This window comes from Liolophura sinensis, chromosome 8 (genome assembly GCF_032854445.1).
Source record: "Liolophura sinensis isolate JHLJ2023 chromosome 8, CUHK_Ljap_v2, whole genome shotgun sequence".
Classification (NCBI taxonomy): domain Eukaryota; kingdom Metazoa; phylum Mollusca; class Polyplacophora; order Chitonida; family Chitonidae; genus Liolophura; species Liolophura sinensis.
This window is the reverse complement of record NC_088302.1, coordinates 1,620,600-1,639,732: the sequence shown is the minus strand read 5'-3', so window position 1 is coordinate 1,639,732 and position 19,133 is coordinate 1,620,600. Positions and strand designations below refer to the sequence as shown.

Here is a 19,133-nt window from a genome sequence, read left to right as displayed (position 1 = left end):
TTCATCTTAGGTCACTGATAGGTACATGTAATGATGTGTTTATCCCTTGTTCATCTTAGGTCACTGATAGGTACATGTAATGATGTGCTAATCCCTTGTTCATCTTAGGTCACTGATAGGTACATGTAATGATGTGTTAATCCCTTGTTCATCTTAGGTCACTGATAGGTACATGTAATGATGTGTTTATCCCTTGTTCATCTTAGGTCACTGATAGGTACATGTAATGATGTGTTTATCCCTTGTTCATCTTAGGTCACTGATAGGTACATGTAATGATGTGCTAATCCCTTGTTCATCTTAGGTCACTGATAGGTACATGTAATGATGTGTTTATCCCTTGTTCATCTTAGGTCACTGATAGGTACATGTAATGATGTGTTTATCCCTTGTTCATCTTAGGTCACTGATAGGTACATGTAATGATGTGTTTATCCCTTGTTCATCTTAGGTCACTGATAGGTACATGTAATGATGTGTTTATCCCTTGTTCATCTTAGGTCACTGATAGGTACATGTAATGATGTGCTCATCCCTTGTTCATCTTAGGTCACTGATAGGTACATGTAATGATGTGTTTATCCCTTGTTCATCTTAGGTCACTGATAGGTACATGTAATGATGTGCTCATCCCGTGTTAATCAGGTCACTGATTAGAGGCTTTAGTTTTTGATAAATTATTTGTTTGATGTGCTTAATTGCATACACGTGCTCAATACTAAGTATGAAGGGATCCTGGTTCTTTTCTTTTGTTGCCTTCTACTGTATGTGTGTATAGTCATGTTGCCTTCTACTGTATGTGTGTACAGTCATGTTGCCTTCTACTGTATGTGTGTGTATAGTCATGTTGCCTTCTACTGTATGTGTGTACAGTCACATGTAAACTTTGTGTACCAATTTGACTGGGATCATACATTGCATAGCCTCTATTTGTACACCGCTGTGGTGTATCCTTCTTAGCTGAAGAGGCAAATAAATTTCGTAAAATGGAGCTGAAACTTACATTTGTCCAGCAAGAAAATCATCCTGCCTGTCAAGCAAACCTCAAAATACTCTTTTGAGATTAATAAAACTTCCAGAAGCAGGTAAAATGTGCAACATGGACATTTTAAGGTGAAATTTGAGATCATGCAGCCGCATAACTTGTCCCCAGAGTGTACCACTAACTTGCTTCAAGTGCACAGAGCCATGTTGAGGTTTAGTTTAGGTTCTGCTGATGCCATACTCTTAAAATGATGTTTAATCAGTGTTTTGGAGGAGTCCATGTAACTTTGATCAAAGCTTGCGTTTAGACACCTACAGTTTTGTTGTTGATGTACAAATGTAGGCCTTCAAGCTTGCGTTTAGACACATACAGTTTTGTTGTTGTACAAATGTAGGCCTTCAAGCTTGTGTTTAAGACACCTACAGTTTTGTTGTTGATGTACAAATGTAGGCCTTCAAGCTTGCGTCTAGACACCTACAGTTTTGTTGTTGATGTACAAATGTAGGCCTTCAAGCTTGTGTTTTGACACCTACAGTTTTGTTGTTGATGTACAAATGTAGGCCTTCAAGCTTGTGTCTAGACACCTACAGTTTTGTTGTTGATGTACAAAAGTAGGCCTTCAAGCTTGCGTTTAGACACCTACAGTTTTGTTGTTGATGTGCAAATGTAGGCCTTCAAGCTTGTGTCTCGACACCTACAGTTTTGTTGTTGATGTACAAATGTAGACCTTCCCTCCAAATAAGAGAATAGCTACTTTTGTCTGTATCCAGTCTGTGTGGTCTGCTCTTCATTAAGGGGCCTGGTGATGTTCAGTCAGCCATGCACTCTTCAGTCAGCCATGCACTCATTAGTCTACAATCTAAAGGCCAACACTCTTTAAGTAATGCTCAGATTTACTTAATTTTGAATAAAATATGGCCTTGAATCAGCCGTTACACATTTTTCAAAGTATTTGGTGTTAGAAATGAGTTTAGAAACTTAATGATTGGCTGATGGGTACTAATGTCAATTTGCTGAGAACAAGCTGTCCCAGTCCGTGAGTCGGGCCTTCCTCTCTCTCGGAAAGGTGAAGTCGTATTAAAGATTATTATCGTATAATTTGAGCAATTTGATCCTTTTTCTTTTTTCACTTTTAGACATCAACTGTCTCTTAATACAAACCAATTTTCTCATTATCAAAGTGCATAAATTTAGTCGCAGTGTGGTTGCGGCTAGAGAGCTGGTAAGTTTGAACTCTGTCGTGGCAACTGTTAAGGTCCTCCAAAAATTTGACCTGAAAATCAACCAAAGGAATTCGTCCTGGTGCTATTGCTGCCAGTTTAATTCCAGTACTTCTAACGTGCTGCTCTACCTGTATCTATGTAGTTTGGGTTAGAAGCTAAGGTAACTCAATACTACATGTTTGTTTGTTGTCCTTCCTTTCATTATCTGTCTAAATAATCCTGTCTTCTATACAGTGTTCATTTCATAACATATTTATGGTTATATGCTTTTGAACTTTTTGAAGTGTGCAGCATTTTTCATTGTTGTTTGGGGCTCAACATCTAAAAGCTCCTCAAATCCTTGACACATTGTCATATACAATGCTACAGAAAAAGGTCCACATTTTTACAAACCCATGGTCAGGTTTTCAAACTGCTGCTGTGATCCCCCCCCCCCCCCCCACCATCTTCCTCTATTCATGCAACATGTATTGTATGTATTTGTTTACAATTCCTGTGCCTTTCAATATGATTGTATTTACCTGTATACATATTTCAGGTTTACATTTGATAATATTCAGACTCTGACAAGCCTTTTATGAAACATACATGGCTTTATTATTATTACACAAATGTTCTATCAAATATAAATATGCATGAGTACAAGTCAAGCCACATATACGATAAAGAGAAAACTGATATACTGTAATTTACCATAAACAATGTATTTAAAGAAATACAATAAAAAACTGAAAAAGTTCACCTATTGAATTGTTGTTCTGATTAACCTATGTCTTGGTTATATAGCACATAAATAGAGCCTTCATAATAATAATGACTTGACCAGTTTGTCCCTCGAACTAGACTGGGCCGCAGCTGTGCTAGATTCAACATGCCACTGAGTACACTTGTACTGGCGGCACCTAGTGGCCAGATGGACATTCAGGACGGGTTACAAGAATCACTCATTAATGGCTCTTCCCTAAGTTTATGAACCAGGAGTATACGAAGGACCGTAAGGGGACATTCTGACAACCAAAAGCCCTTCACTAGCTTTGCAGTGCCAATAGACTTATGCAATAGGTTCAAACCAGCAGCATATGTCCAAACTTTCATACTTATTCTTTTGTGAATGACATTAAGATTTATGCGCCATAAGACAATTTTTCAGAAAAGTTACCAAAACATTTTTGATTTTTTTATGATGGACTGATTTCACAAGAGAAAGAGGTGTAAAGATTTTAGGTGTTTTGATTTCACACCCAGGGGTATTGATTACAGAAAGAGGTGTAAAGATTTCACACCCAGGGTGTTGATTACAGAACCAGGTGTTTTGATTTCACATCTATGGGTGTTGATTACAGAACCGGGTGTTTTGATTTCACACCCAGGGGTGATGATTTCACACAACAGGGTTTAGATTTCAGAACCAGGCATTACACTCCTGGATACAAGACTTAGATCACACATACCTAAGGGGTAGTAAATACAGACTACAAAATATAACTGACTACATGAATACAAAACCCATATACATGTGGTAGACACAGGTGCTTTGAACATATTTCAGATCCTTGACATAGTTAACAAATGTTTTACATGCATATCCTGGTTTTACCATGTGAGCTAAAACCATCCATCAGATGTGACCATCCCAGTTATCCAATGATCTGAACAAGGTAACAAATAAAGAGGTATTATCCTGAAGAATTTCACCATTGATGTTTGATGTCTGATGTTTTAGTACTGGAATGAATGACAAAATTCTGCATACAAAGCCTTTAGATATTGTCTTCAAAAAGTTTTTCACACACACTGTATTTCCCCTGAAGTTTGGTCTGTGAACATGATGAGAATGTACTTTCAGACATTCAGAAAAGACTTCATTGACACTTTTGAAGTCAACACTCTGGAATGGTTTTGTAAGGTGCACGAAGCAATCTAAATCCAGCAAATTGTATCACTTAGAAACTAAAACTAAACTTCAGGTAAATGAAGTAACTTTTATCATGAGGTTTCTTTGGTAATAAAATATGAAGTTATATCACAGACTGAAGACCTGAAACCAAAATGGACCCTAACATGTTAACAAATAATGAGGTTAAGACATTTAAAACTTTTCTAAACAAATCCTGAATTAAGACAATGTTAGACCAAGAGTGCTGTTTCTGTAGACTTCTTAGAAGATATCCCAATTCAACAGCTATGCGTCTACCTTTATTACCCCCCACCCCCCACCCACCTACCAAACAACTGTACAAGAAATGACGCCAAACCCTGTAGAAAGACTGTTATACCATGCTTTCAGTTTTAAATACCCTAGATATATCCCAGGTCTATTAGAGGCAGACAAAACCAAATTTGATATGGAACAGTTTCCAAAAGGATTAAAGCATGCTGTGTGTCCCAGACAGAATTTAGAATTCAGGCTTGCTTTGTCACAAACAGTAGTTAGAATTAAAGCTTGCTATGTCACATTCAGCACTTGAAATTAAAGACAGAACTTTAAAACAAATCTTACTTTGTCAGACAGTACTTTAACAGCTTATTTACAGTATAGACACATGTACATTTTACAGTTTCCGACCAGCAGACTACAAATATCATTAAATCAGTACATGAACATAAAATAGTCCTGTTTCCACACAAAATACTTTTGTCAATGTGTCCAAGAACTGATAAAAACAAAAGTTTCCTGACAGGACATGACTGCTGCTATAAAACTGACCAATGCAAAACTTTGATACTGGTAAATCGAAAGAAATTATTTCTGAAATTCAAAAAAAAAAACATAAATACAAGAAAAAATTAGAAACCAAAAAGACGAACATATTCATGGACAAGGAATTGTATATGTCAATAGCACCATGAAGTGTTTGTCACCAAAACCACAATCATAATCCTTCTGTCAGATCACAACAAATAGTGAAAGAGAGACAAACCCACAATGCTATCTTTCTTCCCACCTTACCGTAGTCCAAATTTTCTGAATACAGCTTTCAACAGATATTATAACAGGACTGACGGCAGAAGTGGCTCCATTTGAAAAAATTAAGAGTTTCCAAACAACGTCTCCCATACCTCTTCTCTGCTCGAGCTTTCACTCTTACCGGGATGGCCGTCAATGTTTACGCCTGACACGCGTTATAGACTTTGCCCCAAGAACACCCAGACCAACACGACCACTGTTATACTGAAGCATAACAAACCACCACTGATGGACACAGGCAGACTACTGAAGCATAACAAATCACCACTGATGGACACAGGCAGACTACTGAAGCATAACAAATCACAACTGATGGACACAGGCAGACTACTGAAGCATAACAAACCACCACTGATGGACACAGGCAGACTACTGAAGCATAACAAATCACCACTGATGGACACAGGCAGACTACTGAAGCATAACAAACCACCACTGATGGACACAGGCAGACTACTGAAGCATAACAAAACACCACTGATGGACACAGGCAGACTACTGAAGCATAACAAACCACCACTGATGGACACAGGCAGACTACTGAAGCATAACAAACCACCACTGATGGACACAGGCAGACTACTGAAGCATAACAAACCACCACTGATGGACACAGGCAGACTACTGAAGCATAACAAACCACCACTGATGGACACAGGCAGACTACTGAAGCATAACTAATCACAACTGATGGACACAGGCAGACTACTGAAGCATAACAAATCACCACTGATGGACACAGGCAGACTACTGAAGCATAACAAATCACCACTGATGGACACAGGCAGACTACTGAAGCACAACAAATCATCACCAACAACTCCAAGAAAGATAAAGCGAGGAAGACTTGCGTTTGTCCGAATCTTCTCTACAACGGGTGTGACGTAAGCAGTTCGTGCATGCACATTGCCAGCCATCCCGGCAAGTGTGAAAGCGTGAATTTGAGAAGAGGTGTGGGAGACGTTCATCAAAATATCCCTGACAATGGACAAACAAGGGATAAGTAAGGCTGTAGATGAGGAGAGAAGGACTGAAGAAGTATGGGAGACTTTGTTCGTCAAACTATCATTGACAATGGACAAACAAGGGATAAGTAAGGCTGTAGATGAGGAGAGAAGGACTGAAGAAGTATGGGAGACTTTGTTTGTCAAACTATCATTGACAATGGACAAACAAGGGAGATGTAAGACTGTAGACAAGGAGAGAAGGACTGAAGAGGTGTGGGAGATGTGTTCATCAAAGTATCATTGACAATGGACAAACAAGGGAGATGTAAGACTGTAGACGAGGTGAGAAGGACTGAAGAAGTATGGGAGACTTTGTTTGTCAAACTATCATTGACAATGGACAAACAAGGGAGATGTAAGACTGTAGACGAGGAGAGAAGGACTGAAGAGGTGTGGGAGATGTGTTCATCAAAGTATCATTGACAATGGACAAACAAGGGATAAGTAAGACTGTAGACGAGGTGAGAAGGACTGAAGAGGTGTGGGAGATGTCTTCATCAAAGTATCATTGACAATGGACAAACAAGGGATAAGTAAGACTGTAGATGAGGTGAGAAGGACTGAAGAGGTGTGGGAGATGTGTTCATCAAAGTATCATTGACAATGGACAAACAAGGGATAAGTAAGACTGTAGACGAGGTGAGAAGGACTGAAGAGGTGTGGGAGATGTGTTCATCAAAGTATCATTGACAATGGACAAACAAGGGAGATGTAAGACTGTAGACAAGGAGAGAAGGACTGAAGAGGTGTGGGAGATGTGTTCATCAAACTATTATTGACAATGGACAAACAAGGGATAAGTAAGACTGTAGACGAGGTGAGAAGGACTGAAGAGGTGTGGGAGATGTCTTCATCAAAGTATCATTGACAATGGACAAACAAGGGATAAGTAAGACTGTAGACGAGGTGAGAAGGACTGAAGAGTTGTGGGAGATGTCTTCATCAAAGTATCATTGACAATGGACAAACAAGGGATAAGTAAGACTGTAGACGAGGTGAGAAGGACTGAAGAGGTGTGGGAGATGTGTTCATCAAAGTATCATTGACAATGGACAAACAAGGGAGATGTAAGACTGTAGACGAGGTGAGAAGGACTCTTCGTGCTCTAATGTAGCTAAAACAAGGGAATAAGGTGGATAATTTAGCATCGGCAACATTGGTTGGAAACTCTTAATTTTTTCAAATGGAGCGACTTCTGACTATAACTGCAGCATGCCGCCAGGCCTATCACAATATCTGCTGCAAGTTCTAATCAGAAAATTCGTACTAACCATAAAGCTGGCCTCCATTTCATACATGTACATGACATATTCTTGAGTATGGCGTAAAACTCCAAGCAAATATATAAATCAAAACCACAGTGCACCACCTGAAATACATGTAAATATATACCACAACACTCAACTAAAGACTTTATATAGGAGACATATGCTGGTTGTCATATAATGTCAACATCAACTCAATAATTCACCAGGCTAAGAAAGTGTACTGTTCAAGGCATTTTTCACTATCATATATACAGTGTACAATGATCAAACAAATGTTCCTTGGAGAGTGTGCGCTGTGATCTTACAAAGCTGGTTTCTAAAAAATACTTGTCTTACTGATGACTGCTGGCAATGTTAAACTGTTAAAGAAAAGCAACAAAATATATTAACCATTCATATGTTACTCCTGTCAGGCTTTAAAATGAATGAAAAAAAATGGGAAAGGACTGAGACTTTCCTGTGGCTGGTTTATCAGTGCCTGTTCACTGATGCTCCAGTCACCAGTGAACCAATCAGAAGTGTGCTCTAAAGCTGGCTGCAAGCATTCACCATTCAACCAAATAAAATACATCTGCCATTTTCTCATAACGTTCCTCCAATCAGCTTGTTCAGGAATACCTTATCCCATCACACTGCTGACCAATCAGAATGCTCCAAGCACACGTCAGATGGCAGAGAGCCAATTAGAGAGGCTGATCTGTTAGTCTAATCAAATCTTGAAGACGAGTATTGATTTGGCCAATAATCTTGGATTCATTTGCTTTATCTTTGAAGTAGAAATGGCCTCCTGGATACATGTCACAGACTGTATCTCCTGTGGTCACCTGACGCCAGCCTGCCAATCAAAATGCAGAAGTCCTATTGTATATTCTGATATGAGATGAAAGCTACTTGCTGATGGTACTAACACTGATGGTTTGTGTGAATAAAGCAGATGATTACAATGGATAACTCAGGTGACAATATTACAACTATAACACAACTGTAAAACAGTATTCAGCAATCAATGACCAAATATTTAATGTAATGTAAATTTTACTTACTGAGACATTATTACAGAGAATATATCTTTAGGTCTACCAAACGTTCAACCATGTGTTAACAAAACTTGGGAAATGAATTCCTTTGTAATATCAGTCTTTTCACTCCACCATTTCTGACAACAAATAAGAGAAGATGAACTGACACAGTTTTGTTATAAGTCCTGGTATTTCTGTGGAATAAGTACTTACCATCCAGATCATGCTTCTTGTCATTTTTGCCATCAAAAACGTGTAAAGGGCAGGAGAGTGGTGGAGTGGGAGGTAACTTGTACCTACAGGTGGAAACAAACACCTGCTTTACTAGCCTGGTGACTGGTGAGAACACAGAGTACCACAGCACCTGTGTACCTGAACACTGAGTACCTGTGTACCTGAACATCGAGTACCTGTGTACCTGAACATCGAGTACCTGTGTACCTGAACACTGAGTACCTGTGTACCTGAACATTGAGTACCTGTGTACCTGAACATTGAGTACCGGATTAAGACTCTAAGTATTATGTAGCCAAAGAATGTGAACTCGACAGTGAAAGTACAAACTCAAACTTAAAGAAAAATGCATCAAAATTCAGTTTTCAGCAAGTTGACTTAAGATTAACAAGTGGTTATTACAAGTAAAGTCAAGCATTTTTAGAGAAGGTTAATTGCAAAACTAACCATAAACCTTTTCGTGGAGCACGAGAGTTGGTCGTGGTATCTTTATGTGACTACAGTAGAGCACGAGAGTTGGTCGTGGTATCTTTATGTGACTACAGTAGAGCATGAGAGTTGGTCGTGGTATCTTTATGTGACTACAGTAGAGCACGAGAGTTGGTCGTGGTATCTTTATGTGACTACAGTAGAGCACGAGAGTTGGTCGTGGTATCTTTATGTGACTACAGTAGAGTACGAGAGTTGGTCGTGGTATCTTTATGTGGCTACAGTAGAGCACGAGAGTTGGTCGTGGTATCTTTATGTGACTACAGTAGAGCACGAGAGTTGGTCGTGGTATCTTTATGTGACTACAGTAGAGCACGAGAGTTGGTCGTGGTATCTTTATGTGACTACAATAGAGCACGAGAGTTGGTCGTGGTATCTTTATGTGACTACATGTGACTTTATGTGATTTTAGTCAGTGTGACTGGTAGTGGTCAAAACAACGTCAACTCCTCCACTGACCGTTAGGGATTAGGGATTACGGATTTGACACACTGTCCACATGTACATGGTGGCCATGTAATACGGGTGTGTCTACCACTTACTTGAACTCTTCATAGAGGCCATAGTTAGGGATTAGGGATTAGGCACACTGTCCACATGTACATGGTGGCCATGTAATACGGGTGTGTCTACCACTTACTTGAACTCTTCATAGAGGCCACAGTTAGGGATTAGGGATTAGGCACACTGTCCACATGTACATGGTGGCCATGTAATACGGGTGTGTCTACTACTTACTTGAACTCTTCATAGAGGCCATAGTTAGGGATTAGGGATTAGGCACACTGTCCACATGTACATGGTGCCCATGTAATACGGGTGTGTCTACTACTTACTTGAACTCTTCATAGAGGCCATAGTTAGGGATTAGGGATTAGGCACACTGTCCACATGTACATGGTGGCCATGTAATACGGGTGTGTCTACCACTTACTTGAACTCTTCATAGAGGCCACAGTTAGGGATTAGGGATTAGGCACACTGTCCACATGTACATGGTGGCCATGTAATACGGGTGTGTCTACCACTTACTTGAACTCTTCATAGAGGCCACAGTTAGGGATTAGGGATTAGGGATTAGGCACACTGTCCACATGTACATGGTGGCCATGTAATACGGGTGGGTCCACTACTTACTTGAACTCTTCATAGAGGCCATAATCAGCTCTCATTGATGGCAGGCACATCTCCATTAATTCCTCATTCTCCAGCACTTCTTTAGGAGTCCCCCCTGTAATGCACAAACAAGATCTTTGTACACGTCGTAAGAGTTATGCCCTCTTGAATTTGATTGACAGACTGGCAATGGTATCACAAAACCACCTCCAATAATTATATTGTCAGGGCATCAATGACAACACAAAGTGAACAGTACTTGTTAACAGGCCAGTTACTGTAAATCTTACAATTCTTACGAAAATGACGCTAAAAATGATTTGTTTGTGTTGCTTAAGATGCAAGCTTGATAAAACTGTGCCAATTATTTCTCTACACCACACAGTTCCTTCAGAATGCTTCAAAATACTGGTTGCAGAGTTGGTTGAAAAGGTTGAAGAATTAGGCTAGTCCTTTCACTACAGCTGAAAAATGCACACCTTAAGCTAACTCAGTGTCAGTTAATCCACAAGATACACATGGGTCAAGTCCATCAGTTAAATCTTCTTGCCAATGGCCGGTGTTGAACCCTAAACTATCCGGATTCTTCCACTCATTAAACTGACCACCACAGGGTTGATGAAAAATTCTTAAAGAGCTACTTTAGTGTTAAGACATGTATGTGCTAAAGGCAGGGTTAAATGATAAGGATCAAGATAGTTGGAATTGCTTTCTTAAATTGTAGAAAACATGCACTGTATTAAAACCGTTGTTGTTAGTTCCAGAGGATAACACGGAAACAAAAGTTTTCTGCCATTTCCAATTCTGCTTGGTGTGAAGTCATGCAAGAACACTTGGCGTTACCCATCCCTGACGTTCAGTGCCAGATGACGTTGTACTTTCAAATTTTACGGGAACTGTTGAAAATTTTGTTTTTGATGACTTTTCACTAATAGAGGTTAAATTCCGTTATTCAGTGTCAATTTTTAAACCCTAGTGCTAGCTATATTCCATAGGGTATCCTTCATATCAGTTTAATATTTCCAAATGGTCTCACTTAGGACTAAAGTATTGCTTTAAGCATAGAATTATACACCAATAACACAAATGTTAATCAATTTGATGATAAATACGTTCGGTTTGAAAACATGTGGCTATGATTCTACAGACAAGATTCCACTCACACCAGCACATACAACAGGGAGCTTAAACAGTCCAATCATGTACACCTACCAAAGCCACAAAATCTTCAAATTCTTTAAATTGCATCCCATTTTTCCCTCACCACAAATCTTGATTCCGAAAGAATGATTGAATCAGCTCTTACTTGGTTTATGGATAACTCACAACTAGCCAACCAATAAATGGATGTCAATTACTGCTGGTTTTATCATCAGACACAACACAGTGATTGGTAGAGATGGACTATTCTTGAAGTGGAGTAAGACTTTTACCTAATGATTTCATGAAGTCCAAAAACTCCTTGTTACTCTTCTTCGTCACTTTGTCTTTTTCTTGAACCTGGGCGGACTGGAAGAAAAGTTTGGTATTACTGTTCTATGCAAGCCGTTGTAGAGGTTTACATGATGGATATTACTGTTTTATGTAAGACTTTGTAAGAGGTTTACAGGATGGATATTACTGTTCTATGTAAGCCATTGTAAGAGGTTTACATGACTGATATTACTGTTCTATGTAAGACTATGTAAGAGCTTTACATGATGGATATTACTGTTCTATGTAAGACTTAGTAAGAGGTTTACATGATGGATATTACTGTTCTATGTAAGCCACTGTAAGAGGTTTACATGATGGATATTACTGTTCTATGTAAGCCACTGTAAGAGGTTTACATGATGGATATTACTGTTCTATGTAAGCCACTGTAAGAGGTTTACATGGTGGATATTACTGTTCTATGTAAGCCATTGTAAGAGGTTTACATGACTGATATTACTGTTCTATGTAAGACTTTGTAAGAGGTTTACATGATGGATATTACTGTTCTATGTAAGCCATTGTAAGAGGTTTACATGATGGATATTACTGTTCTATGTAAGACTTTGTAAGAGGTTTACATGATGGATATTACTGTTCTATGTAAGACTTTGTAAGAGGTTTACATGATGGATATTACTGTTCTATGTAAGCCGTTGTAAGAGGTTTACATGACTGTTATCACTGTTCTAGGTAAGACTTTGTAAGAGGTATACATGATGGATATTACTGTTCTAGGTAAGACTTTGTAAGAGGTTTACATGATGGATATTACTGTTCTATGTAAGCCATTGTAAGAGGTTTACATGATGGATATTACTGTTCTATGTAAGCCACTGTAAGAGGTTTACATGATGGATATTACTGTTCTATGTAAGCCACTGTAAGAGGTTTACATGGTGGATATTACTGTTCTATGTAAGCCATTGTAAGAGGTTTACATGACTGATATTACTGTTCTATGTAAGACTTTGTAAGAGGTTTACATGATGGATATTACTGTTCTATGTAAGCCATTGTAAGAGGTTTACATGATGGATATTACTGTTCTATGTAAGACTTTGTAAGAGGTTTACATGATGGATATTACTGTTCTATGTAAGACTTTGTAAGCGGTTTACATGATGGATATTACTGTTCTATGTAAGCTGTTGTAAGAGGTTTACATGACTGTTATCACTGTTCTAGGTAAGACTTTGTAAGAGGTATACATGATGGATATTACTGTTCTAGGTAAGACTTTGTAGAGGTAGACTGGACTTACATGAGGTGCGGACATGCTTGACACAAACATGTGGATGGGCTCCACCCCATGTTTCTCCTTCAATCTCACAGCCACAGAAAAGCTGAGCAAAGACCCCCAGCTACAACAGGAAAAAGCAAGTCAGGCAAAAGAGTTCTCTGAGTGGACTACAAGTTCTTGGGATGGACTACAAGTGTACTCGGTGTGAAATACAAGTTTGTTTTGGGTGGATTATAAGCATGCTCTAGGTGAACTAGAGGTATTGCCTGTGTGGAATACAAGTGTGCTCTAAGTGGAATACAAGTGTGCTCTGGGTGGACTAGAGGAGCTCTAACCAAGATGTATTTATGTACATGTATCATATATTTGTTTGAGGAGCTCTAACCAAGATGTATATATGTACATGTATTACATATTTGTTTGAGGAGCTCCGACCATGATGTATATATGTACATGTATCATATATTTGTTTGAGGAGCTCCGACCATGATGTATATATGTACATGTATCATATATTTGTTTGAGGAGCTCTAACCATGATGTATATATGTACACGTATCATATATTTGTTTGAGGAGCTCTAACCATGATGTATTTATGCATGTGTCATATATGGGTTTGAGGAGATCTAACCAAGATGTTTTTAAGTAAATGTATCATATATTTGTTTGAGGAGCTCTAACCAAGATGTATATATGTACATGTATTACATATGTACTTTATACCTGTGTCCGAAGAAAGCAAACGGTTTGTCCAGAAGATTCTGTACTATTGCTTCTGTGGTCTGCGTCACCGCCTCTTCTAATGTCCTGAAATTTGGCTCTTTGAAACGAATTTCTCTTCCAGGTGGGCGCAGTGCTACCACTGAAAACATAGGAGCTGAACTATTATTAATAAGACCTTGTTTAATGCTAGATGTGAATGCATCAGTCATTTGGCCAAAAAAAGAGGTTTTAAGGAAAACAGGGTATCCGTTGTGTATCTATGGACAGGAGGGCTGGTGGGGGTGGAGTGGTTGGGGAGATGGTAACTTATGTTAAGCTGCATGTTCTGTTTCATGACCACCAATCATGTGCATGTATTAGTGAAACACTGCAGATTGTAGCATTTACCGTACATTGAGGCATATTGACAGTAAGCGGGTAGATCAGAGAAGTCTCCTGCAAAGCTGTCAGCATGGGTGACATCGCTGTGCCAGTTGGCCCAGCTGGAGTATAGGCCTACCCCGGCCTATAAAGCGAGCCTTTTCTGAGAGCTTGTACAAGACAACTCACGATGTCATTTTTCAGTATACATGCTTGTTTACAGGAAGAAAAAGATAAAAATATTCATACCGGAACATCAATCCAGTGAAAACTTTGCTATTTCCCTTCCCACAACACTCACCATGCCGTTTTCTGGCTTGTGTTCTACAAACTATGTTATTCAATATTTAAACTTGATGGTTTGTGGCATTATTTACAGGGAAGCATTCCACACCCCACCGCATTAGGCCACTCGTGTATGTGGTCCATACAAGACTGGAACATGGACGATTGGCATTGGATCATTGAACTTATAATGCTGCCTTGCATATGTGGATAAAACACCCATGACGATAGTGCACGCGTGTCAGATTTGAAGACAGACTTTCCATTTATTACAGACCACCTGTCTAATTTGGCAGGAACATGACATCAATATATGACAGGGGGTGGGTGAGGTAGTTGATTACAATCTTTTTAGATTCATTTTAAAAAGATGATTTGTAACATATTACCACAGGTATTTCCAGAAAAAGTATTACATGTACATTCATGTGTATATGTCACTAAATTATCTAAACCGGGCTTTAGACTTTATCATACAAATGCCTTCCAAGCCCACTGATGCAAGTACCAGACACCCATCCCTCGCAAACCTCACTCAGTTCATTCGGACTTCAATTAAACTGAAATATCTTGAAAAACTTCTCAGTTGAACATTTATAGCAAGACAAAATATGCAGTGTGTATGTGGATTACAAATGTGCAGACCTCATCCATGATTAAACCATGATTAAAATATTACAGAAATTCACAGCTTGGCCTCTGACCACATCAAGAGTCCCAAGAATGGACATGAGCTATTAACATTGGTATTCTTAATTAGATTCCAAGCTAAGATTTTCCTCGAATTTGGACAAACACTCATTCCATTATTCAGTATTCAACTCAGTGAGGTTCAATGAGGTGTCACGGGGATGTGAACTACTATCACCGATGGAATACTGGTAATCCCACACTGCCCACAGAGAGTGTAGGACTTAAAACAACAGCCTCTGCATGGCATCATGGTATACATTTTCTAAAAATGCATCTGAAATTATTGAGAATGTATGGCAGGCACATGTTGCCAGTCCTCTACTGACAATAGCTAGGGTACAAATGGCCCACAGATCTTTCATTCTTTTCATTTCATAATAAGTTTAATATTAAAAATCTAATTATGTGCTCAGTAGTATGTACATTTCCCCCTAACTAATGATATTCTCATGTGGTGTAATAGTTGTTTCAGATGAGCACCGTATAATTACCCAGCTATAACTATCAACAACTTCTCAAAACAAAATCATTAACCAACAAAACAATATGAGTACAAATCACATCTCTGGTTTGCGAAATAAGTGTAATATACCAATCTGTTTATTTTTTAATAATTCTGTAAATCATACCTTCAATGCTTGGTGAGAATTTCTTTGCCCAGCTAATGTAATAGGAAGCCCCAGCTCCAGCCCAAGGGAAACAGATCAGTCTACAGTCTGCCTTCTTGTCTTGTGAGCTGGGGCGCACTAACAGCTTCTGTGAGGACATCGCTTCTTTACCGTCTGTTGTCAGCGCACCACGAAAGAGAAATAAATGCATGTTAAATATATTATTGTGGTCACTCTTTCAAATGTAGCTTATGACTTGACATAAGCATAAGTAATAATAAAAGAAAAAAAAAGCCAATATCTGCAACTCGTATTAAACTAACAGATTGCTGGTTTCAGTTAAACAAAGTTATATCAACTGCTGATATTAGTTCATCAGAAATAAAATGCAAATCATGCATGACCAAACTTCAACTGAAAACATAGGCCTACTTTGTGAACGTAAGAATATCTGAAAGTTAAAACAATCTATATATGCTATAGGTTACCGGCAATACACAAAGTGATCTAAATAGGCCTAAATGACTATATATGCTATTATGCGAACCTTTTCTTATACCCTGACATGACTGTACCAATGAAATGAGCTTTATCTGCTTCCCAACACAAAGTACAGAAGAAACATAATGGATATCCAAATAATGTGAAAACCGGTTTCTCAGTCCATAACAACTAATTTTAGTTCTCGAACAGTTTTTCTCGAACTTTGCTGTAGTTGTGTAGCCTGTTTACAAGATCTTCAGAATGTGCTTATGTAACTGACGAAGAGCGCGGGAGAGGAGGCGAAGAGCAGGGGAGAGGAGGTGAAGAGCAGGTGGAGGGTGGGTGGGGGGAGAGAGAGAGAGAGAGAGAGAGAGAGGAGGCGAAGAGCGGGGAGAAGAGGCAAAGGGCAGGGGATGTTGCGAAAATTGAAGCTCATTCGAACTGACGAAATGATCACATCGGCGAGTAATATGCAGTACATTTCGAATGTAGCTAGTCTTGAAAACACTCAAAACACTGATATCCTGTAAAGAGTAACAAAAGACTTGAGAATGAGTGGAGCGGGGCGGGATCCATCAATAAAACCGCTGCGGGGGTTATGTAACTAAGCACTGCTTCAAAGTTCAAACTTCAAAGACAGACACGTACATATACAACAATGTTTTATCATTTACATAACATCTTGACAATTGACAATCACGGAACACTACACTGAACAAGGCAGATAAAAATGATTAACGTTTACAAAATATCTCCGAGGATGTCTTAAAACAACATGATCACAAAGTTGACAGAGCTACTCTAACCTTCCCCGACCCCAACAATTATACCACCTTAACGTCAGCACCCGTCAGTCTCAGCACCCGAACGGCTTCCAAGGCAAACGCACTTTGCCTGCAGCCCTATATACCTCGGTCCCCAGTGCGCGATATGCTGTGAGATTCTTAGCCGCTGACAGATTTTCACACTTCAAATCTAAATTTCACAGGTTTATTGGTGTCCAGGGCTTCAAACGTGATTACTCAAGCGTAACCTGTTGCAATTTGTCCGTTGCTGTACATAAATCATTTTTAGTCCAAGATTCTTGTGGATGGAACAAGTCACGAGATGCTAAAATCTTCTCCAATGCCTACCCCAACTGGGTTAAACTTACTTTATCACCTCCAGTACTCTATTCACGTGACCAAAGAGTGTGCTGATGATTGGTTCAGAGCTACAAAACTAAGAATTTCATGTGTTTAAGTGTTTAAAGCATTAGATAAATCCTGTCTAATTTTTTATCGCAGGTAGAATGTTCTATGATGAGAAATTATGATGTCCTTCAAGTAAGTGTTCATTGCGGAGTTGTCGGCTAAAAATTTACTGACAATTTACTGCCGTTGCCTTTCATTCACCGCGGTCCGATAAGCGAAAGGGGTCCAGGCAGTGATTGAACTGAATGTAGTACACATGCGCTTTAGCAGAACAAAAAAAGTAACGGGACGCACGTGAGTGTCAGATACAGTAAGTCGAAATTGTTTCTATTGCCTCCCTGAAACCTGATGAAGCATTTACATTGATGGAATAGACTGACGCGTGAAAACCTAATGTTTGTCGAACAACCATGCATGTTAAAATTGCTGTCCACCTTAACTATTGACTGTTAAACTCCAAGGTGATCCATGTCGAAGTATTATTGAAAGTCTAGTTTTTGTACCATTTGGCGATACGATGCCCATTCCGAACGTAAACGGTCACGTTTTGGTCAGCATTGATGAACCTGAGCAGATGTCTGCATTATAAGGGATGGATATCAGTTATGTAATATTTGTTTTGTTTTGTTTTGTTTTGTTAATCTCACCACGGAGCTATATATGGAAGGAGGAACAACTCTCCCAGACAGCCGTGCAGACATACCCGCGGTGCCTTTCTGCTCTGAATACATCCTTCTAAGGAACTTAGTGTGAACTGCCTCGAAATGGTCTCATCATGCACACTTACTTAGAGTAAAAAGCCCCAACTCCAAATTCTGCACCCAACAAAGATATAGTGAGGGTTGTATTTGTGCGTCTAAGTGGACATTTTAATCACATCTATAGGACTATTGTATCGGAAGATATAATATGTAAAGAACAGCGGTACTCATTGAGCTATCAGCAGAATTTTGTGTTTTGTCTCTATTTTCTGGCGTAAACGGTGCGAGAAAATTATGTTGTGCAGATAGCATTATTTTGTAATATTTATAAGGTTATGGGTCCCGGCGCTCAATTTTTTTACTGATGGTTGAAAATTTAAAAAATTTCCCATTTGGAATACATGGGCCTTTTTCCAAAATATCCAAAATTGGTCATGTTTGAGCTCCATAAACTCACATTTTTGCACAACTAAGGACCTATAGTTTAGAAAAATAAGATCGGGGAAATACTTAGTGGAATGTGCACATTTGGCAATTCAGGGCCCCATAAGCGATTTCTTAGCAAGTTTTTGATTTTTGTAAACAGTACATTCCTAGATTTCTCAAAAAGCACTGCTGGTCGACATAGGTGCGCATGCACAGTCCCCACTGATTTTAAATATATAACTCAGTGAAGAGGATTACCTGCTGTGAATACACGCCTCTGCTGACGTTTATTAGTTTGTCTGTGTAACGCTTGAACCACTGCTTATGGAGACATTTGCATGGTTAGCATTCTATAGTGTACTGTAGTGGCAGGGATGAATAAACTTTAGTGCATTGAAATGGAATATGGGCAAGTCCAACTCCCGTTGTTCAGTTTTCTCTGCAGCAAATCAGAAATTGTTGTCTGTAAAATATACAAACCATGCCTGTGCGGTCATTACTCCATGGTTTGACATCCATTCTCTTGTTCTGCATTCATTATTCGCCACCTGAACAGGGGGGGCTCTGTTATGAGCAAGCGACATACGATTGGGTGGTTTCTGAGTGCCTTTTACCCCAGGCCACAAGGCAG

The 19,133-nt window shown here is 39.1% G+C and overlaps 1 protein-coding gene across 1 annotated transcript; it reads right to left on the bottom strand.

The window, feature by feature from the left end:
- Window positions 1–6,239: 6,239 nt before the first annotated feature.
- Window positions 6,240–17,002, bottom strand: LOC135472568 (S-acyl fatty acid synthase thioesterase, medium chain-like). Its single transcript, XM_064752124.1, has 8 exons — window positions 16,989–17,002; window positions 15,721–15,873; window positions 13,754–13,892; window positions 13,050–13,149; window positions 11,743–11,818; window positions 10,331–10,424; window positions 8,684–8,766; window positions 6,240–8,286 (listed from the first exon to the last, which is right to left on the bottom strand). Exons 2-8 carry the CDS (start codon window positions 15,857–15,859, stop codon window positions 8,135–8,137), a joined length of 783 nt encoding a protein of 260 aa, XP_064608194.1. The 5' UTR covers window positions 15,860–15,873; window positions 16,989–17,002; the 3' UTR covers window positions 6,240–8,134.
- Between the last annotated feature and the right edge of the window lie 2,131 nt (window positions 17,003–19,133).